This window comes from Pan troglodytes, chromosome 15 (genome assembly GCF_028858775.2).
Source record: "Pan troglodytes isolate AG18354 chromosome 15, NHGRI_mPanTro3-v2.0_pri, whole genome shotgun sequence".
NCBI classification, from domain to species: Eukaryota; Metazoa; Chordata; class Mammalia; order Primates; family Hominidae; genus Pan; species Pan troglodytes.
The window spans coordinates 72,355,409-72,377,725 of NC_072413.2; the positions used below are offsets into that span (position 1 = coordinate 72,355,409).

Consider the following 22,317-nt stretch of genomic DNA (forward strand, 5'->3'; position numbering starts at 1 on the left):
CTCTGTTTCTGGGGTTCGCAACCCATGCAGCATGTGTGTGCGCATACGTGCACAGCTGTGTCTTACAAGTAGGTGCACACGTGGATATGGGATGTGCATAACCTGCCTCCCCAGGGCCCTCCATCCAAGTGACCTAGAGGCCAGGCCAGTCCCTGTGCTGGCCCAGGCAGGCTCCTGGGGGCTCAGGTCTGAGAAGATATTGGAGATTTGGTGCTGAGCTGGGGCCTGAGGCAGGCAGAGATGCCTTCCTCTCCACATTGTCCAGGAGCGGCTCCTGGGATGGAAGAGATGGTGAAGGAGCAGGCAGCAGGGGTGTGGACTCCTTGGCCCCCTCACACCCTGTATCCACCCTTGGTAGCTCCAGGCAGCTCCATGGAGCCTCAGTCACCTTGGCTCACATCCCTTCCTCCCTGTCCTCCAAGGCTCTTGAGCCTAGAAGAGCTTTTTTTCCAGGCACGGATCTTGCTTTGGCTTGCCTAGAGCAAGCCAAATGCAGGCCATCACTCTACAGCCAGACTACTCCAAGCAGAGGAATCCTGGGATGGTGCAGACACTCTGGCCACCACTCCTCCTAAGGCCCATACGTGGGCTTGTCCTCTCCGCAGGCTGCCAGGGGTCAGAGCAGCAGACATAGCAACAGGTCAGTCTTGGAGAAGAATGGGATTCAGGCAAAGGCGGGGCAGGTAGCACAGCAAGATACCTAGAGGGCACCAGGTGTTACAGAAACGTTTATTACAAGGATAAATCAGTACAATAATGGGACCTTAAAACTGCTGTGATGCAGGAGTGGAGGGCTGGGCAGTGCCCGAGGCAGGGGAGGACAGTGGGACAAGGGATGCTCAGTGGTGGAGCCACAGCCCTGGGCTCTGGATGGGGCATGGGAATGACCAGGTTCCCACATCATGCACAGCAGAGGCCTGTAGCTTGAGTCCAGACAGGCCTGCCCACATTGGTGCTGCCCCCCGCCTACCTGGAGATGTCTCTAAAATTCTGGATGTGCCCTAGTGGCTGAGGGTGTTGAGACAGGCACTGAGCAGAGGTATCAGTGAAGATGCCCCAGGGGTAACCAGGTACCCACCACTGACCCCCTAGCATTCAGAGATGGGAAAACATCATTGGTCTTTGAGAGACAGGTGTGACGTTCCTCCTTGAGTTGGCAGAACCCTTAGGAATGGCTGTAGTTTGACTCCAGCCCAGATGTTCCAGGCAGAATCCAAACAGCCTGGAAGCTTCCCATGGAAGGTTCCTGCCACATCCCTGCCTACAAATACAAAGAGTTATGTGACCAAATCCCTTAGATGAATTCTATTCATCCTAGGCCTTGCTCAAGGGATACCTCCTCCAGGAAGCCTTCCTAAGCACTGCTGACTACTCAGCAGGCCATTCCTTCCCTGAGTCCCTTCCCTCATCTATACTCACTACTCCCTAGGGTCTCTCCTTGCTGCGTTTTCTGCAGGGCTGGACCTAGGGCCCTGCGCTCAGTGGCTGGTGAGCTGAGGGCACTCTCTGGGTCTAGTCTACTTGTGATGGCACCAGCTCACGGACCCCCAGGCAAAGCCCAGAAAAGGATGATAGGGGCGGGGAATGGGGGGAGAGTAGGAAGAGTCATGTAGTCCAGCAATATTTCAGGACCCTCTATTCTCTGTCATTGCAACTGCCTTTTGCACCCGCATGAAGAAGCTCCAAGAACCTGCCCTTGTTTCAGAGTTTACATACCGAGGCTCCTCTTCCCTATCTAGAATCTACAGTGCCTCACAAGCCCATGCAGAGATAAGCACCCTCTAGAATCAGAGACAGCAAGAGGCCCCCTTGCCTCCACGTATTTCCTTCTTGGCCTGCTGAGGTCTGGGCATGATGGGGCCAGACAGTGGAGTTGGGGGAAGCTCAGGCTGTCCCCAGGTGAAGATCCCTGTGGGCTGAAAGGATTGGGACGGGTCCCCTTGTGCTCTGGGCACCCCCTTTCCTCCCTGTAACCTCCTGCTCTTTCTCTGTGGGGAGGTTGGCAGGGTAGGTGGTGGGCTGGCTGTAGGGCAGGAGATCCTCTAGGGAATGGGCAGAATGGACGGAGCTAGGCCCTGCTGGGATGGCCTGGTGGGCAGCCCTGCCTTCTGTTTCCCGTCTGTAGCCTGGGTTAGAGAGTGGCGCCCCGGGCCCTGCTCTGGGGCTGGGAGCAGCGGGCAAGCAGAAGTGAAGGCTGAGCTCTGCAGGCTGTGGAATGGGGGTCTCCCCCTCAGCAAGCCACTCTCACGGGATCATCTTCAGGGGCTGGGCCTTTCCATAGGGTCTGCAACCCCAAGCCCCACTGCTTCCTCAGGTGGGCAGGGGAGTCAGGATGCAGGCCCTACTGGCTACTAGCCATGACCGTTCTGGGACATGTAAGCTGCCAGAGCCACCACCACAGCCACGTAGAGACCGGCCCCCACGGCGATGGCGAGTGTGGCTAGGAAGAGGGCCCGGCGGGAGGTGGTGCTGGCCAGGCGGAAGTCCCCTTTGGAGATGGCCTTGCTGGTCTAGGGAGAGAGACATGCTGATGAACAGGAGTGTCCCCACACCCAGCCAAACAGCCCAGCCTGCCAGGCCCCTGACCCCATCCTGCAGACGGGATGCCAAGCCCTCCAGTAGAGTGACGGGCCAGAGAAGGGACCTGGGCCCCAGGTGCTCTTACCCCCTGGGAGAAGTAGAAAGCAGCAATGCCCAGTGGCCAGAAGCAGCAGAGCATGGAGAAGAGAGTAAGTCCCAGGTGGTCCCTGGGAGGCAGCGTGAGGAAGTTGTCTTCACTTTCACTCTCCGTTGAAGTGGCATCGCTCTGCAAAACAGTGGGGTTTGGTGACCAGGCCCAGGATCAGCCCAGCCCCATCAGGCTGGCAAGAGGTTTTTTAAAAGGCAATGCCCAGTGGCCAGTGACATGGAGCAACAAGCAGTCTCTTCTGCCGCAGGTGGGGATGTAGGCTGGCCTTGGCACTTTCTACCAAAAGCCTTAACAATGGCACAATGATTCCACTTTTAGGAATTTATCACGAGGAAAGAAGGTAAATACCTACATCCAGGGTTGTTCATCATAGGATAGCAATTGTGAAAGAAGAGAAACACTCTCAATGGGCCAGTCACAGCGGCTCACACCTGTACTCACAGCACTTTGGGAGGCCGAGGCAGGTGGATCACCTGAGGTCAGGAGTTCGAGGCCAGCCTGGCCAACATGATGAAACTCCCTCTCTACTAAAAATACGAAAATTAGCTGGGCATGGTGGCAGGTGCCTATAATCCCAGCTACTTGGGAGGCTGAGGCAGGAGAATCGCCTGAACCTGGGATGCGGGGGTTGCAGTGAGCTGAGATCGCACCTTTGCACTCCAGCCGGGGCGACAGAGCGAGACTCCATCTCAAAAAAAAAAAAAAAAAGAAAAAGAAACACTTTCAATGACCAGTGACCAGGAGACTATGTTAATAAATGATGGAAGAACTCACAATGGAAGACCATGTAACCATTAACAATCACCTCTCAGGAATACATTAAATTACATGGAGCAATACTAAAATATGTTGCTTAGAGAAATAAAATCAGATTATAAAACTATGTACAGCAAGATTTCTTCTGGGGAGTGGGCTGGGGGAAAATGTGAATAAGAGACTTACACAATCATCCACCAAAATGTTATCTTTGAGTGTGCTGGGTTTAAATTATTTATATAATTAAGAAAACAAGAACAAGTGCTATTGAACAATGAAATAGTCAACTCAAAGCTAGTGTTTCTCAAAGCATTGGCTGTACATGTGTCCCAAGTCCCTTTTCTTTGGTAGTATACAGATTCCTGGGCCCTAATCCAGGCCTATTAGATCTCAATATCTGGTGATGGGGCTCTGGGAACTTGCATTTTATTTATTTATTTATTTATTTATTTATTTATTTATTTATTTTTGAGTCAGGCTCTTGCTCTATCACCCAGGCAGGAGTGCAGTGGTGCAATCATAGCTCACTGCAGCCTCAACCTCCTGGGCTCAAGCAATCCTCTCACTTCAGCCTCCTGATTAGCTGGGACCACAGGCACATGCCACCACGCCAGGCTAATTTTTAATTTTTTTTTTTTTGTAGAGTCAAGGTCTCCTTGTGTTGCTCATGCTGGAATCTGCATTTTAACCTCATGCACTCACCTCCTCTTCCTCCTGGTCATCCTCCTGGTCCCGCAGCTCCTCTTGTACCCCATAGGACACAGTCTGGATGGTGACATTCTCTGCAGCTTGGCCAGGTCCTGTGGGCTGCTCTGGAGGCCCCTCCTGGGGCTCCCTGTCCTCTGTGAAGCTGGTCTCACAGCTGCCTGCCCTGGGCTCCTTGACCTTGTCTCTCCCCAGGAGGCAGCTGGGCCGGTACCAGGCCTCCACGGCCAGCTGCAGGGACCCTGGGTCCAGGAGCTGGTGGGCTCCGGCAGGCCCAGCGCCACCTAGGAGGTAGGAGTAGAGCTTTTCCTGGCAGGACCAGCTGGGTGGGGTCTCCGGGTAGGGATAGGGGCCATGGAGATGGGCAGGGCTCCTGGGCAGCAGCGGGTTCTGTAGTTCACTCAGACTCTCCATGGTTCTGGGGCAGCTGCTGGGGAGGGGGGCCTGGGCCAGCTGAGCAGTCCTCAGAGCCTGTCAGAAGAGCAAGACAGACAAGCACTGAGGCCAGGGCACTGGAGGCAGGACCTAAAGTGGTGAAGAGCGTGGGTCCTGCAGTCGGACTTGGCTCAAACTCTGCCTCTGCCCTTTGCAAGATGCAGGACCTGGAACTGGCTACTTCACTTCTCAGGGCCTCCGTTTCTTTGTCTGTGGCTTGGGACTGGCAGTAGTGCTTACCCCACAGAGTTGGCTTAGTCATTTGTCCATTCAACACATATTTATTGAGCATCAGCTATATGCCAGGCACTGTACTGGATGCTCGGGGTACCATGGTGAGAAAGATGAGAAGTAGGGAGAGGGAGCAGATGCCTGCTTTGTCTTCACAAAACTTCCATTCTGGTGGAGAAGACAAGTGTAAAATCAAGTCTCTGCCCTGAAGAAGTACAGCAGGTGCGTGTAAGCACGCACAATGGATGGAGCTGACACAGAGACCGAGGGAAGGCCTTAGAGCTGAGATCTGAAGGAAGAGTGTGGGTCAATGAGGTGAAGGGGATGCAGAACACATTTCATGCAGAGGGAAGAATGTGTGCAAAGGCCCCGTGGTTGGATACAGGAAAAGGCAGGTGTGGTGCAGGGCACAGATGGAGGTGTGCGATGGGGTGTGGGGGCCAGACCGTGCAGCCTTGCTTGAGTCTAAGAGGGGGTACTAGGGTAGGATCTGGGTCCTGAAGCCTTCCCCATGGCTGTGTGTGGGGAGTGGACTGGAGAGGGCTGGACTGACTGACCCCATTAGGGGGCCTTTGCTATGGCTGCAGGCTAGCGAAGATAACTGGGGTTCAGTAGTGGTGTAGATGGAGGAAAGGGAACTGATCCTGGGAAATATTGACAGGACTCAGTGGCAGGTGGGACTTGGGGTTGAGAAAGGATTCATTCTAGGGTCGAATGGGAGCGCTCTGAGCCCAGAGCTCGGCACACGGCATGTGCTCACAGCTGTCAGCTCTTACTGAGGGAGGACGCTTGTCCCTAGCAATGGTCTTACAGGGATACACCTTAGTAACTTCCTCCCTAAGGCAAATTGGGACTTTGAGAAGTTCCTGCAGGATCTAAGGTGGGGCCTCCTGGGTTCTGAGGTCTGGACCTGCACATCCCATTTGGAAGTATGGAGACACTCAGGGCTTCCCTTCCTCCTTCAGCTGCTTTGAGCACCTACTGAGCACCTGGGAAGCCATAAACCGCCCCCCCCCCAACACACTGGGTGTGGCAGGTGCAAGTGGGGTATGGAGAGAGGCCAGGGGCAGGCTAGGGGCCCCGGGGACCTCCTGCTGTCCCCCTCCTTGGCCCATCGCAAAGCTGGAGGGTGATGGGGCTGTGTCTTGCCCTGGATTTCTAATCTGAAGATTGGGGATTCAGTCCTGGTCTTGATGCCTTGGGCAGATCTTCGTGCCCTCTTTCCTTATCTGTAAGGTGTGGATGGTAATAGGGATTACCATCCATACATCCCCATAAAGTTGTTTTGTGGAGCCAAAGAGATGGCTGGGATGAGAATGTGTGGTAGATTTTGAGAGAGGGGGCTGCTGCCGCCCTGACTTCTGGGCTTCAGACTTTGGCGTCACCCACTTGGGGCCATGTCTGGCCTTCTAGCAGGTCTCTGCTAAGGGTGAAGGGCAAAGTGCAGGGAGATCCTTCTGCTCCCAGGCCTGCGATTATCTAGTCACCTCTCCAGTCCCAGCCCCCATGAGAATCCACAGCCAAATCCTGGAAAAGAGCAGTTTCTGCTTCTGCCCCAAGAGAAATGTCTGGATGCTAGGAAGCTGGTTCCTGAGAAACCCGAAGACAGAGCATGGCTCCAGGAACAATGCCCAGGTATTGGGACAGAGCAAGGGAGGAGTGGGGCCAATCAGACCTGGACGAAGACACTGAGGGTGTGTCCATGAGGGGCCAGGATCCCCTGGCTGACTTCCTAGGAAGCGGGGTGGGGGCTGCTGGCTGCATGAGGGCAAGGGGGCAAGAAGACACTACCCGTGGCTCTCAGCTCTGAATCCAAGACTGGCTGCCTCTAAGCTGGGCTCCAAGAACATCTAACAAATAATCATGGGGGTTACTCAGAGAAGGGGTTGTGGCCCAAGCGCCAGCTCCTCCCCCAGGGAGGGCACAGATGGTCCGGAGATGCTGGGCTGCCATGGGCCTGAGGGCCCTGCTGATGCATCAACCAGAGGTGAGTTCCATATAGGCTGTCATGCAGCTGTGGCAGACGTCTCTCCACAGGCAGAGATAGGGCGCACAGGCTTGGGCAGGTCATGCAGGCTTGGATCATAGCTCTTCAGTGCTCATAAATGCAGGGCCTCCTCCTTCCTCTCTGGGGGTCAAAAATACAGGGAACCCCTTGGATTATAGTGATGTGGAGGGCACCTTCCAGCAGGTGGGGAGCACAGAGTGCCCAAGGCAGAGGCCTTGCTGGGCTGGGCTCGTGGCTGGGCTCCTCTGGGCAGATTTCCAGCAGGACTGGTCTCTTCTGCCCTCCAAGGGCAGCTTTGGAGCCCCTGCCATGGTCTCCCTTCTCCCAATGGATGTGACCGTAGGTGTGGGGTTGAGGGCATGTGAGCTCTGTAAGCCGTATGGATTTGGGAGTCACGTACACTGAGATTCCATGCCCGGTCCACCCCCATCAGCTTTTTGATGTGGCCCCTCAGTTTCCCCAGTGAGTGATTGTATGAAATGGCCACTGGTGTCAATCAACTGTAGCACTAACATTCCATGATCCTGTGCCCCCAAGGAACCCCACAGAAGTGAAGTCTTGTTGTCCTCTGCCCCCTTTTGAGGGTCGGGGGTAGGTGAACACATGCAGAGCCTAGTGAGGGGCACAGTCATCCCCTTCCCTACCATAGCCCCTTGAGCAGGTTGAGGAAGGCAAAGGAAAGCAAGGCATCAGTTTTCCAGATGGGCGACAGAGCCATGGATTCATCTCGGGCTTCCCGACTGCCCTTGTACTGCCCCAGTCGCAGCCCTGCCCCTCCACCCCTGCCCATCTTGCCCACCCTCTGGGAATGGAGGACATGGCCCCCAAAGGTCCTCCAGCCTCTCCCCCAGCTGGCCATAATGTATGTCCCTTCAATCTGCAGCCTCGAGTCAGGTGCACTGTGCTGTCACCATCCATGCGGGCTGAGGCATGCAGGGGCCTTGGGGTGGGAGTGGGCAGCCCCAGGGCCCACAGAGCAGATTACTGCATCTGACTCACCCCTGCCCTATGCTCTGTCTCACCAGGAGGACTGCCCTCCTGTCTGATCTCTCCAGGAGGGATGGAAAGATACCTGAAGACCATAGGGGCATTTGAAGGACACTTGTTCAAAGCAGGCAGGGGCAGCTGAATCCCAGTTCTTCCCCCTATTCCCTCATCACTGCTCCTGTCAGACTTTCTTGGTCAAAGTACACCCAGCTGAGCCTCCGCAATCCCAGCCACACTCAGCCTTTCCCAGCTTTCCTCCTCCCTTGGGCTCTGATGGTGCCTCTAAGCAGGGCTTCTCAGCACTTCATGCACAAAGACACATGGTCCTGGCTTTACACAATATGAAAAACTGGAAGCCACCTAAACGTCCAGCAATTGGGAACAAGTTAAATAAATTACTGTGCACAATACGGTGGTACGAGGCCTTCGAACAGGTTTACAAAGAGTAATGACGTGAGAAAATACTCATTGCAGATTCGGTGAGAAAGAAGAAAAGAAAATGGTAAATGCATGTAATCTCAACTCCGCCAAAATGTCAAGAGTGATTATCTCCAGGGGTGGGAGCACAGGTGCTTTTCATTTTCTTTTTTATACTCTGGTTTTTCTGTTTTCCACATTTTTTTTTTTTTACAATGAGCATGTACTACTTTTAAACCAGAAAAAAATTAAGTGCATAGATTTCTTCTGAGCCAAATTATCTAAAATCAGTTTAAAACCTCCTTAGGCTGAGGGGTTCTTTCTAGGTTTGGCGGCTGAGCACAGCATTAAAGCCTGCCCCCTCACATATACACTCACACACACACACAGACACACACTCACACCCACACACACCTCTTCTTCCATAAAGCAATCTGAGTTAGCAGCAGCTGCATCTGCTCACAGTCCAGCCAAGGGTCACGGTTCTCTACACAGCTCATACTCACCCCATATCCTACTAGGGCCACATGGGGAGTTCGCGGACGTGATCCTGGAGACCCAGCACAGATTCCTGACCAGAAGGAGAGGGTGGCAGGTCCCCAGACACAGCCTTCCTGCCCTTGGCTTGGCCTGGCCTTTCAGCCCATTCCTTGGGTCTGCCTCTCCCTGTTCACTGGAGTAAGGGACCGGCACTCAGAGCAGAGCAATTATCATCACCACCGTTGTGGTTTAGTCTTCCCTGGACGGTGTGTGCCTTCCAGACCCTGTGTGGTTACCTGAGGACCTACGGGTGAGTGTGCCCACACTCGTGTGTGTTTGTTTGTGTATGCATGCACGCACACGTGTGTGTGTAGGCATGCCTGTGTGTACTCTGCTCCAGAGGAACGATATGAGAGGTCTGGAATTCTGAAGCTGAGATTGCTCCAAATTGTGCAGCTGGGGCTGTGGGTCTGGGTCCCACAATGGGAGAGGGAGAGAAGGTGGCTCTGAGGCCGCAGCACCCAGGTTGTCTTTTTCTGAGCGGAGAACTTAGCTGGGCCCGAAGGTTTCCCACTCCCTGATTTGGGGATGGAGAGCACACTGCCACCTTCCAGACCAGGGGCAGGAAACCATTCAGGAATCCGCTGGAGTCCAATTACAGTCTCCTGCTGAGTCCAATTGCATTGGAGTCCAATCATACGGTGTGACATTGGTTCGTTTATCTGTCAAATGTATGAGAGATTTAGGAGGAGTTGATTTTTAACAACTCAGCTCAATATGACTCTAGGATTTTATTGGGAGAAGAAGAATAACTTACACTTACTGAGTTCTTGACCATGTGCCGGGAACTGTTGTAAATGCTCGTGTTGACTCTAGATTCCTGGTAATAGAATAACAACAGGACAGAGGGCTTCCTTTTTCAGCTGGGGCAGACTAAGTCATGTCACACCAAACCGCCAATAACAGCTAGAAAAGTGGTGTGGTGGGTGCGTAATATGAAGGCTTCAAGGAATCACCAAGGGAGTAAGAACTGGAGGGTCAGAATGCCAAGATCCCAGAGGAAAGAGAAACACAGGGAGGCCAGCCTGACACTTGGCACTGCGTTTCCCTTTGAGACCTTTCCTGATTCCTAAGGGGCAGCTTAGAGGCTGCTCTTCCAGAAACCTCAGGGCTAGGGGTGAAAAATTGGAGGTCAGGGCCTGTTAAGGAGGAGGGCCCCCAATAAATACCCTGGTTTTCAACTGGGACCTCTTTAGGGCTACATGCTGGAAGTAGGAGCAACTCAGAAACAAACCAGCCCTCACAGCACTGAAACCAGGCTTTGAATCGGCTCCACCCCTTGTCGGATCTGCACACAGCTGCCCGCCAGAAGCGAAAGTTGTCTCAGGGCAGGAGTTCTCAGACTTCAGCATGCATCAACCTCACAGGGAGGACCTGTTAAACCTGGATTGCTGGATTTTACCTTAACGGTTTATGATTCTGGGGTGGGGCCTGGGAATTTGCATTTCTAACAAGTTCCCAGGTAATGTTGATGCTGCTGCTGGTTGAGGGACCACACTTTAAGAACCACTGCTCTGATAGTCACTGAGAAAAGAGTAAAAAAATGTATAACCACTATGAGGAATATGAAATAATAAATTTTTTTTCTTTTTTTTGAGACAGGGTCTTATTCTGTTTCCCAGACTGGAGTGCAATGGCATGATTCCAGCTCACTGCGCCTCGACTTTCTGGGCTCAAGGGATTCTCCTATCTCAACCTCCCAGGTAGCTGGGACTATAGGCATGTACCACCACGCCCAGCTATTTTTTTGTATTTTTTGTAGAAACAGGGTTTTGCCATGTTTCCCAGGCTGTTCTCAAACTCCTGGGCTCAAGCGACCCTCCCACCTTGGCCTCCCAAAGTACTATCCAAAAGGATAGTGCTATCAAAAAGGAGGCAAGAAAAAATAGAAAAAGGAATATAGAATAGGTGAGACAAATAGAAAGTAAATAGTTAAGATGTTAAGCTTATAACCAACTACATCAGTAATGACAATGAATGTAAATGGAATAAAATTGCCCAAAAAAAGACAAAGATAGTCATATAGTGTTTTATTCCACTTATTTGAAAGTCTAGGAAAGGCAAAACTATAGCGACAGAAAGCAGATGGGTAGTTGCTCAGGGCTGGGGGGAGAGGAGGGCATTGATTAGAAAGGGGCCTGAGGACTTTAAGGAATGTCAGAATTGTTCTCTCTCTTTTTTAAATGTATCTCTTTATTTTATTTTATAATTTTTAATTTATTGTTTCTTTTATATTTTCTTTTTCCACATGTTCTAATGTTCTATCTCTTGGTTGTGGTAGTGATTATAGGACTACATATATTTCACAAAACAAATTGAATTGTACACTTAAAATTAGTGAATTTTGTCATGTGTATTATATCTCAAAGATGACTTAAAAAAGACAAAGAGGCTAGGCATGGTGGCTCACATCTGTAATCAGTATTTTGGGAGGCCAAGGTGGGTGGATCACTTGAGCCTAGGAGTTCAAGACCAGCCTGGGCGATATAATGAAACCCCATCTCTACAAAAAATAAAAAAATCAATCAGGTGTGGTGGTGCACACCTGTAGTCTCAGCTACTTGGGAGGCCGAGGCGGGAGGATCGCTTGAGGCCAGGAGGTCTAAGCTGCAGTGAGCCATGATTGCACCACTGCACTGCAGCCTGGGCAACAGAGCAAGACTTTGTCTCAAAAACAAAAACAAACCAACCAACCAAACAAACAAAAAAGATAGATTGGACTTAACAAAATATGCTGCAAATAAGCAATGAAACTTAAATGTAACAATCCAAAAAGGTTGAGAGTAAAAGGATGGAATAATAATAACACCCTGTGCTTACTAAGTTCTTACTGTGCTCCAGACACTGTTCTAAATGCTATATATCATCTCATTTAATCCTTATACTAGCCATGTGAAGTCTATGTCATCATCATCTCCATTTTACAGCAAAAGACACTGAGGCATAGGAAAGTTGTAGGTGCCCACAGCACACAGCTGGTGAGTGGAGAGCTGGACATGAGCCTTGGAAGTCTGACGTCAGAATCATGGTACCCTAATGCCACTATGTATCAGCTACCATTATTGGGTGCTTGTTTTGTTCTGAACGCCATGCCAAGTGCTTCAAATGGGTTATCTCATTTAATCCATCCTCTTTAACATGTGCGGAAACTGGGGTTTAGAGAAATTAAATCGATTTTCTGAGATCACACAGCTAGAGAGTGGCAGAGCTCTATTTGACCCAAGTCTGTTTGACCAGAATGCATGCTTTTAGCCACCAAACAGATGCAGGGATGGGAGACCAGAGGTCCTGGCAAAGGTGATAAAACAGCTGGCCTGAACAAGACCATGTTCTCCAGGATTTGCTGTAGGGCTGACACCTTGAGGACGGTTGCTGTGTGCACTGCCTGGTGGGCTCTGACCTGATTGGGAGGAGGCATCGTGAACACCGTTAAAGAGAGGCCAAAAGGACAGTGTGGTGTATATGACCAGGAGTTGGCTCACACCCTAGGATGGGGTCAGCCTTTATCAGAACCCTGTAAAATGGTAACAGCTGCTATTTATTGCATCCTCCCATGAGGTGTTCCATGTGCTTTATCTCAAAACTTTACAACAACAAATGAAGCCGGTTATTATTATTCCCCATTGTTTAGATGAGGAAACTGAGGCTCAGAACTTGCCCAAGATTAAACAGTGACAGAGACTGGATTTGACCCAGGTTTGATTTAGTCTAAAGCCTGGGCTCTGACTTCCCACTCCTTTCAGGGCATAACTGCATGGAGCTATGTGATTGGTGGATATGGAGGGTTGTGATATGTGGTAGGCGTGAGAGTGGTGAGGAGTTGATCTTGAATGAGTTAAAACCAGAGTCTTAAGTGACAGGAATGAGAAATGGGAGCGTTAAAAAAAGATTAAGAGATTTAGGGTGATTTAGCAGCCCAGGGGTAGCTGCCTAGATAACCCCAAGGGTCTGGATTCAAATAAATACCGAGCCTTTGTGAAGAAGTTGAGATACTGACCACTATCTCTCAGTGCAACAAGAGAGATTGCTTTTAAACTGAGAGATAAAAACCAGGACTTCCTAATCGGGCAGAAGATTAAATGTAAATTATTAAAATCCAGGGAAAAGGTGAAATCTTTTAGAACAGGCGCTAGACCATCTTCTAATCAGATCATGTATAAACTGTTCTGTAAACTGTGAAGTGTTGTGACTCTGGTGGCTGTTTGTTGATGGCTTGGCGCTGGATTTGAAGATTTCTGGCTGGTGATAAGCGAAAGAGCCACCAAGCCAGCTTGGAGTCATTAGCTGCAGCTTGCTGCATTTGAGAATAAAGGGAGAAAGAGCCAGGGGTGGCGAGGGGGGCGAGGTTGGCAGAGTCAAAGAAAATGGGGAACTGAGCTTTCTTTGTTTCAGTTTGCCTTCTCAGCAAGCCTAACACAATTGATTATCCTTTCTCTCGCCTCTGTCTCCAACTGCTCCTAATTCCTGATCCTTCCTAATGGCACTTCAACATATTGTAGTCTCCCTCACTTAAAAAATAAAATCATTGTGATGATTGTAAAACCTGGCTGCAAATAATTTGACACTCTTTCTAGGAAGAGTTAGGGGGTCTATGCCCTTTCTCCCTAATCTGGGTGGGCTTGCAACTGCTTCAACCACAGAGCACAGCAAAAGTGATGCTATGTGACTTCTGAGGCCAAGGCATAAAAGGCCATCTTTCACCTTGCTCACTGGAACACTCGCTCTTGGAATCTTGAGCCATTCTGTAAGTAGTTGGATGATTCTGAGGCCACCATGCTGGAAAGGCCATGTGTGTATAGATGCTCTCATCGATGGAAGCTGCTGAGCCCAGCCTCCTCATCATCCCCAAGATGCCAGCCATTGTGAGTGAAGCCATTTTCGGTTCTTCAAACCAGCCCATCTGTCACCAAGTGACCTCTGTTAATGCCATACAGAGTGGAATGATCACATAGCTAAACCCTGCCTGCATTTCTGACCCTCCGAAGTCGTGAAGTATAATAAAATGTCTGTTGTTTTAAGCCACTAGGTTTTGGGGTAGTTGGGCAGCAACAGATCACTGGCACATCATTCCCCAGTGCCATTCCCCCTTTCAGCTCATGTCCCCTCTCTCCTTCACTTCCCATCTCTGTTTGTCAGAAGCTGCACTCACATTAGGATGCTCTAGCTCTCAGCTCAAAGGTCACTTCCTTAGAGAGGCCATCCCTAATTCCTCAGTCTAGATTTCGCCTCCCTGGTTATCTGCTCTTCACGGCTCCATGCTCCTTGCCTCAAAGTGCTTATCACAGTCTCTATTTATATATGTGTGATTCATTCATTAGCGTCTTTCTCCTTCACCAGACTGTGAGCTCCAGCGGGGTGGTAACGGTCTGTCTTGCTCCTCCCTGCATCCCCTTGCGTGGCATATACTAGGCACTCAATAGACAGTGGATCTCATGAATGAATGAGTGAATTAGTGAATGGGTGAGCTAGGTGTACTGAGACTCTCTGGGAAGAAAGTACTTTCCAGGATTTGGGGTAGACGGAATACATCTGGCTGAGGCACATTTGGTTCTGCACAATAAACATTTCTTGAACAATTACTTCAGGCCAGTTATTGGGTTGCAAAAATAAACCAGAAGTGGCACCTGCTGTGAGGAAGGGTAGAAAACACAGACTAGCAAATACAAAGTTTCAATAGATGGAGTAAGTTGTGCTAGCAGCACACAGAATGCTATGGGTGCATTGATAAGGGACCCCTATTATGGGATGGCAGCAAACGTGATGGTGAGAACTAGGAAGAGGCTTCTCAGAGCAGGTGACTTCTGAACTCAGTCTTGAAGGAAAAAGTAATCATCTAGGTGAGCGAATGAGAGAAGGGCATTTCCAGAAGAGGTTATAGCACAAAAGCATGGGGTAGTGATATAGAGGGGAAGCCAGGGAGTTTGGTAGCGATGGAATGAGGCAGGAGAGGTGGGAAGGCCTCCCATGCCATGCAGAGGAGCACTGGGGAGCCAGTGATGGGTGTAGCAGGAAAGTTCTATGGTCATGCCTATGTTTTAGACAGAGCACTCTGATGGGCGGCAGGGGATAGAAAGGATTTAAGGTGGGTGAGAATGGAGGCTAGGAGTCCTGTTAAGAAACTATTGTAGGAATGCAGGCAGAAGGCCAGGCACGGTGGCTCACACCTGCAATCCCAGCACTTTGGAAGGTTGAGGCGGGTGGATGACTTGAGGTCAGGAGTTTGAGACCAGCCTGGCCAACATGGTGAAACCCCATCTCTACTAACAACACAAAATTAACCAGGTGTGGTGGCGTGCACCTGTAATCCCAGCTACTTGGGAGGCTGAGGCAGGAGAATCACTTGAACCTGGGAGGCGGAGGTTGCAGTGAACCAAGATCATGCCACCCACCAGCCTGTGTGACAGAGTGAGACTCTGTCAAAAAAAAAAAAAAATGCAGGCAGGAGAGGATGAGGACCTGAAACTGATCTGTGGCAGAATTGAAAAGGAGGAAGAGTCAGATCTAAGGAGCAATTAGGAGGCTAAATGAACAGGAATCTGTGGGTCACTAGAAGTGAGGAAGAGGAAGACGACAAAAGTGACTCCCAGGTTTCTGGCTTTGTCAACCAAATAGAAGGCCATGCAACCACCTGAGACAGAAAACCTAAGGGGAGGCTGCTGCCAGTTCAAGAGGGTAGCCTGAACACAAATGACCACCTCTTTTCCTTCTTAAGTTTCTATTAAAATGACAGGATGTATATCTTTTAAAAGAATAAAATCATAATAAATCCTGTGGAAAACAAAAAAGAATTATATCAGTGGGCCAGAAATTCCTGGAGATAAAGAGCAGATGAGATTCCTTGGTGAGGAAATCAGTGTAGAGAAACCTGTAGCCCCAAACACTGGAGGTAAGAACAACTCCCATTCAGAAGAGTGGCCTACTGTGGAAACAAACTTAGCCAACTTCAGAGGAAATTCATACTAGCTGCTTGTTCTAGTCAATGCCTTCCTTCATTCCTAAGTATAAATGGACAACAAAAGATAATAAAAAACAACTACAGGAAAATAAAAGAGAAGGATTAAATAAACAAATAGAACAAATGACCCAATAAGATCCCAAATCATTCAAGTTACAGAAAAAAAACTTTGAAAAAAAATTTTTTGAATTCATATCCTCAGGCAGATATAAAAGAACACTGCATCTATGAAACAATAACAGGCTGCTATGAAAAAGAGCAATTCAAGAACATGAGCATTTTGGAAATTAAAAATAATCGCCGAAATTTTCAAAAATTCAACGAAAAGACTGGATAATAGACTAGGCATAGATAAAGTAAGACCTTTCAATGTAAAAGAAAAAGTAAATGAAATTGTCTAAGACATAGAGCAAAAAGACAGAAACATGGAAAAGGTAAAAGAAAGGTAAGGGACATGAAGGAGAGTCCCAGGAGGTCCAACATCAATCTAATAGGAGTTTCAGAAAGACACAACGGAAAGACTAGAGGAGAAAAATAACAAAGAAGCAGAAGCGTCAAGTGTTTCCTGAACTAAAAAACAAAAAGGAATATTTAGATTAAAAGGCCCACCAAGTACCAAGCTGGAAAAATGGGACATACAGACACACACACAGAAGAGCAGGATGGGGAGAAGTGGACGAGTTTTGTTTTAAAGTGTGTTAAAGAGTAGAAATTCTGCCTGGCTGCTGGATGTATGGAGTCGAAGCCCTAGGTAGTGTTCAGGGCGGGAAAGAGATTTGAGAATCGTCGAAGGACCTTTGGAGAGAGAGAAGAGGAGGGAAGAAGAGAGATCAGAAAAGGAGAGGAGAAAGCTGATGGGGGAACCCGGGAAAGACAGATAAAACAGCTTGAACACTTCTTGGCTCCCACGGGAGGTTTCTTAGTCACTGTCTTACAGGGAGAATCAATTGCCCTCTTTCTACCCCCTGCCACCCTGGGCTCCCACGGGCCAGACTGGCCTCTCCTTTAAAGCATAATCCACCTGCTTGGGAGATGGGCTTGCGGCTGACAAGGGTGAAGATTGCTGACAGGATTGGGATGGTGGCTCTGCTACTCAAATTAGTCCATTTTCAGGTGGAAATCAAATCTTTTTTCTCACTGAAACAACCTGTCTCTCCGCTGAAGCAGCTCATTCCCAACCACTTAGAAGCAAACAGCACATCTAATGGCGGAAGATAACACACCTAATGAAGAGTTTCAGCATCCGGCCCCACTCCCTGCTTGGTTTGCTTGCTGGGTGATGGGGGTGGGGGCAGCTGCAGGGAGGAAGGAGAAGAGAGAATAAGGCGGGAGGTAAGAGAAATGAGGACTTGACATAAACGGCGGGGGTGAAGATCAGTCTTTAGTGTCCCCTGGCTTGCAGCAGAGGGGACCTTGCCCCATATGAGATGCCAGCTGAGTCCCGGAGAAGGGAAAGGGGTTGGAAAATGCAGGTTTAGAGAACTGGGATATTCCTTCTCCCAGGCTGAAGGCTGTTCCTCCTGCTTCTGTCTGCCCAGTGTACTTTGGAGCTGGAAGCCCCTCTAGGATGCACAGATGAATTGGCTTTTGGACTTGAAGGTAACCAGTGATGTGCAGATATCTCTGGATATTCTCTGCTTCTGCCATTTTGTGTGTATCACGCAGGGGAAGGGACCTGCATGTGTGTATTTCAACATTTTAATCTCTCTCTTCACACACACACACACACACACACACACACACACAATTTCTCTTTTTTTTCTTTCTTTCTTTCCTTTCTCTCTCTCTTTTTTTTTTTTTTAAGACAGGGTCTCCCTCTATCGCCCAGGCTGCAGTGCAATGGCACGATCTTGGCTCACTGCAGCCTGCACCTCCCAGGCTGAAGTGATTCATGCCTCAGCCTCCCGAGTAGCTGAAGTTACATGCCTGGCTACTTTTTGTACTTTTAGTAGAGATGGGGGTTTCGCCATGTTGGCCAGGCTGGTCTCGAACTCCTGACCTCAAGTGATCCACCCGCCTCAGCCTCCTAAAGTGCTGGGATTACAGACGTGAGCCACTGCACCTGGCCACACAATTTCTTAATGACCATGTTGCATTTATTCTTCCTCTTTCTCAGCAGCCCCCCCGCCCCCAAGATCACCCAATCATGTGCCATATGCCAGGGTTGACTCCCTTTTTCCCTTTGAGGCCTTGTAGAAGGGCCCAGAATAAAAGCCTCAGCAAGGAGGGAACAAGAGGGGAACACAGGAAGCAGCCAATGGGTAGTTTTCCCCGGTCAGGAGAGGAGCCAGATGTCATCTGCCTGGGTGACCAGAGATGCCCTGCACCCTGACAGCTCTGGGAGTGGGGTGTCCACCCAAACAGCTGCAGAAGGAAGGCTAGTGTATTGTCCTCACCCCAGTAGCAGGCCAGCTCCTCTGCAGACCAGCCTTGCAGAAAAGAAAACACCTCACTAGCTTGCTGTTGCTGCTGCTGCTGCCGTCACTTTGTTATGAGGGTTAGTGACTGTCCATTAACTCCAGAGAGCTGATTCTTGCCAGTGCTGCACCAACAGCTGGGAGCCAGAAAGCGATGACGTGAGGAGGGGGGACTGGTCCCCCACCCTGGCTGGGCACTCACAGAGTAATTCGGCGAGGTCACTGGCATGGCTTACTCAGCTCTACCGAAATGCCAATTAGCTAAGGTTTTTCTGAGCATCGGCTGGACCTGCCACAGTTGAGGGAAATTATTATCAGAGAAACTCATTTTGATTGATATATATACACACACACACACGTAACACACATATAAATTCTCTGTAGGGATGGATATTTCCTGCTTGTCCCCTCCTCTGGTCTTCCTAGGAGGGAGATCATAGCCAGGCAGGGTCCCTGGTAGGAGATGGCCAATGGTGGGGTCCCTGGCCCTTTGTTACTCACAAGAGATGGTGGTGGTGGTGGTGGTGGCAGGGATAATGGGGTGGTGGTTCCTGGCCTCTGGGCTTGGAGGCAGGAGCCCCTCTCAGTTCAGTCATTCTGAGTCACACTTATGGCTTTCCCAGAGAAATAAGAGAGGGGGTTCTTAAGAAAACATCAGAAATATAAATGGCTTTTTCTGGTTCCTATTGCTCACTTTCACTCCATTCATAAAATCCAGTTCATTACTAAAAGGTCATTAACTTTGTTGTCAAACCAGGTTGATAAAGCCGGCATCCTGTATTCAAGCAGAATTGAGGGGTTTATGGGTTTAGGACAGCCTCAGAAAGCCCTACAGAATATCAGGGCTTGAAATCTTAACTCATCTAGCCCAACTCTCTTCTTTTACAGATGAGAAAAATGAACCCCCAGAGGGGAATGGACCTGCCTGAGACAGCGGCAGATCTGTGACCAGAACACAGGGCTTCTGACTCCCAGTTAAATGCTTTTATTCTGATACATTTTAACATTTCATTCCCTCATTTTACACCCGATTACTGAGTCCTTACTATCTTCCAGGTGCTGTTGGGGAGGGGGTCATGAAGGGGGACAAAGAGATGAAAACAACACAATTCCTGCCTTCAGGGAGCTCTTTCCCTAGATCTGTGGTTCTTAGGGAGAAAAAATAAAAACCGGTGAGTCAGACTCTCACCTTATATTATCTCCTATAGGTGATGATGGAAGAGGAGAAGAAGGGAGGGCACACTTTTTTCTCCTTAAGGTTTATAAGTTTGGCTTCACTGATTCTGGGACCCCACGGTGGCCAAGGACAAAGGGAGACATGGCCATGCTGGGAGAAGAGGGGGTAGGGGTGACAATAATCAGGTCACTGCCAGCAGGCCTGGCTAGGGGTTGGGAACAGTGACAGCAGCGCACACTGGTATGGAGATGTACAGGTGGCAAGCCTCCAATCAGGTGCATTGTTTTTCATTGGGTCCCAAGGCAGTTCCCTGAGGTGAGCAGAGCGGTGACCTTATCCCCACTCTAGGGGTGAGGAGGATGAGGTTGAAAGAGCTTAGGGAACTAGCTAAAGCGAGTAAATGCCAGCACCCAGCCAGGAACTCCTACTCTAGTGCTCTTTCTACCCCTGGGGGTAGGGAAGTTGTGTTGGGTTGGAGGGTGGGGATAAAGCAGTAGAAAGAAGTGGTCAGCCACAAGGGTAGGCCAATTCTTCCTCCACGCAGTTTTATTTTGATCGCTACATTCTGCCAGTCATAGAGAACTCTGCTCTGAAGAACTAGAAGCACTTTGCAGGCCTGAATGAGCTCATTCAGCACACTCTTGCCAGAAAGAGAGAGAACTCCTAATGGAGGCTCTGTCTAGGGTCACCAGCACATAATAGAAAACAGGGCCCAGGTTCCCTGACTCTTTGCCCTCATGCGCCAAGAGATGCGATGCAAATCCTGCCTGCTTCTGTGAGCGTCAAGAGTGTCATAGGAAAAAAAAAATTGAGGTATCTTCCAGGACCTCCTTCCTTCCCTGAAGAAATGGGTTAATCCATCCTAAGGGGCCTTGGCCCAAGAGCCAATCCCTTGGCCCAAGAGCCATTTCCAGGGCAGAGAAATCTCAGAGCAGGGGGTACCACAGCCACCTCAGTCACCCGGGTGAGCAGGTTTGGGTGCCAGAAGAGGGGAGCTTAGTGAAGCCTGCTCAGATTTTGCTAGTGTCGCAAAACCTTGGTGGGGACTGGGGTACCAGGGAGTCTGAGGCTCTAATCAGTATTTCTTGCCGTCAGTAGGCAGGATGTCTAGGAGCTGCCTGAGGTCAGGGTCAAGGCCTGATGTTGTGAGGTTATGGTGTCTTGACCCCAGTTCCTCAGCCCCCTCCCAACACCCCCAGCCTGCAGGATGAGGGGTAGGGAGGGACGAAGTGCAAGCCTTGGCGGAGCGCAAGGTGCGGCCAAGCAGGGAGTCAGAGCCCCTAGCCCCGAGAGGGCTCCCGTGCCCTCCCCAGATCACTCCCCGCTCCGCGCCTAGCTCTGCGCTCCCGCGGCGCCCCCAGACCGCCCCTTACCTGTCCCGCCGCGGACGGTCCCGCCTCCTCCGCGGGGCTCGGGGGCTCGGCATGGGCCGGTGAGCGACGGCGCCCCCGCCTCGCGGTCGCCGTGGAACTCCCAGGAGGGCTCCCCTGCTCTCGTCCCCGCGTCCCTGAGCCGCCGCCGCTTCAGCACCGCGGACAGCTCCCGCCCGCAGCCCGCCGCCGCCGCCCGCCCCGCCCCGCGCGGTCCCGGGAGCCCCGCATCCTGGCCGGGCCCCGCCGCCGCCGCCGCCGCCGCCGCGCAGCCCTCGGCCCGGCCCGAGGCGGCTCCGCGCCGACTTGGGAGAGCAGCGAGGAGGGTCCCCCTCCTTCCCGCCTCCCGCCGCCGCCGCCTCCCTCTCGCTTCCGTGCTCCGTGCTCCCTTCCACGCTCCGGAATCAGCCCACCAGGCACTCCGGACCCGGCTCCGGGGCGGGGCGGGGCGGGAAGTCGGGGGAGCCCGGAGGAGGCGGCGAAGCGAGGGGCGCGCAGCTGGAACCCGCGTACCCGCTTCCTGGAGCCGAGCCCTCTTTCCCAGGCCTTCTCTCCCTTCCTCCCGCGCACCCCAGAGCGATGGGAGGCCCTTGGGCTTCTTGAAGCATTTTGGAGCTCCTAGGCTCCAAAGCCAGCCCTGAGTTTTTAACATTGATCTGCCCTAAAAAGAAAAACAAACAGAAAGCATTTATTGAGCACCTACTATATACCAGATACCAAGCCCGATAATGTGTTTAATCAACATAAGCTCATTTAATTTTCTTAACAACTCTATTAGGCAATATAGTCCCCCTCTTCCCCTCTTCCCCTCCCCCTGCCCCCCTCCCCCTGTCCCCCTTCCCCCTCCAATTTTGCAGACCAGGACGCTGGGCTCACAAGGATGAAATCCTGTGATTTGGAGATTCAGTGCTGTGCTGGGAAGGGCACAGGTTTTAAAGCTCATGGACCTAAGTTTTTGTCCTAGGGTCCCACTTGCTGTATAACCTCGAGCAAGTTACCTAACCTCTTAAAGCCTCAGGTTTCTCATGGACAAAGTGAGGGGTCATATGAGGACAAAATGAGATGACATACGTGACACATTGGCACTCAATAGGCACTCAGTGAGTGAGCGTCCCCCTGAGTTTTCCCAGCAAGAGCCCTGAGATCCGAATGCAGGCCTTTTGGCTGCTTTGTCTCCACCCTGTGCTGCTCTTTATCCACCTCCACCTGCGTTTCCTTTTTTTTTTTTTTTTTTTTTTTTTTTGCATGGGGATGCCCTATCTTGAGTGTTACCAGTGGATGAACCTATTCTTCAAGCGCCTTCACAAGGTCTTGAGTCTCACCAAAGTCCCAGGAGGTCAGGAGGAGAGAGTAGTCTCATTTTCTGAAGGTAAGTGTGGGTTTGCAAAGTAAACCACAGAGCAGGCTGCAGCTGGGGCTGGAAGACACAAGGAACCAGGGTCTGGCAGTGGGATTCCACTAGCATCCACTAGTCTCCTAGCATCCAGCTGAGGATGCTATAGCACATGGCATGGTGGACTCCAGGACTCCTTCACTCCCACAGGATGTGGGCATCTGGCACAGTTCGGTGTAGCTCCTAGAGTGCACAGTAGGAGCCAGGAGCAAGTCCACATCATGGGGCTTGGGTCTC

The 22,317-nt window shown here is 50.7% G+C and overlaps 1 protein-coding gene across 1 annotated transcript; it reads right to left on the reverse strand.

Moving 5' to 3' along the window:
* Positions 1 to 715: 715 nt before the first annotated feature.
* SYNDIG1L (synapse differentiation inducing 1 like) lies at positions 716 to 20,995 on the reverse strand. Its single transcript, XM_003952538.5, has 4 exons — positions 20,691 to 20,995; positions 4,148 to 4,621; positions 2,666 to 2,806; positions 716 to 2,510 (listed from the first exon to the last, which is right to left on the reverse strand). The coding sequence occupies exons 2-4, from the start codon at positions 4,562 to 4,564 to the stop codon at positions 2,352 to 2,354; spliced, it is 717 nt and encodes a 238-aa protein (XP_003952587.2). The 5' UTR covers positions 4,565 to 4,621; positions 20,691 to 20,995; the 3' UTR covers positions 716 to 2,351.
* Between the last annotated feature and the right edge of the window lie 1,322 nt (positions 20,996 to 22,317).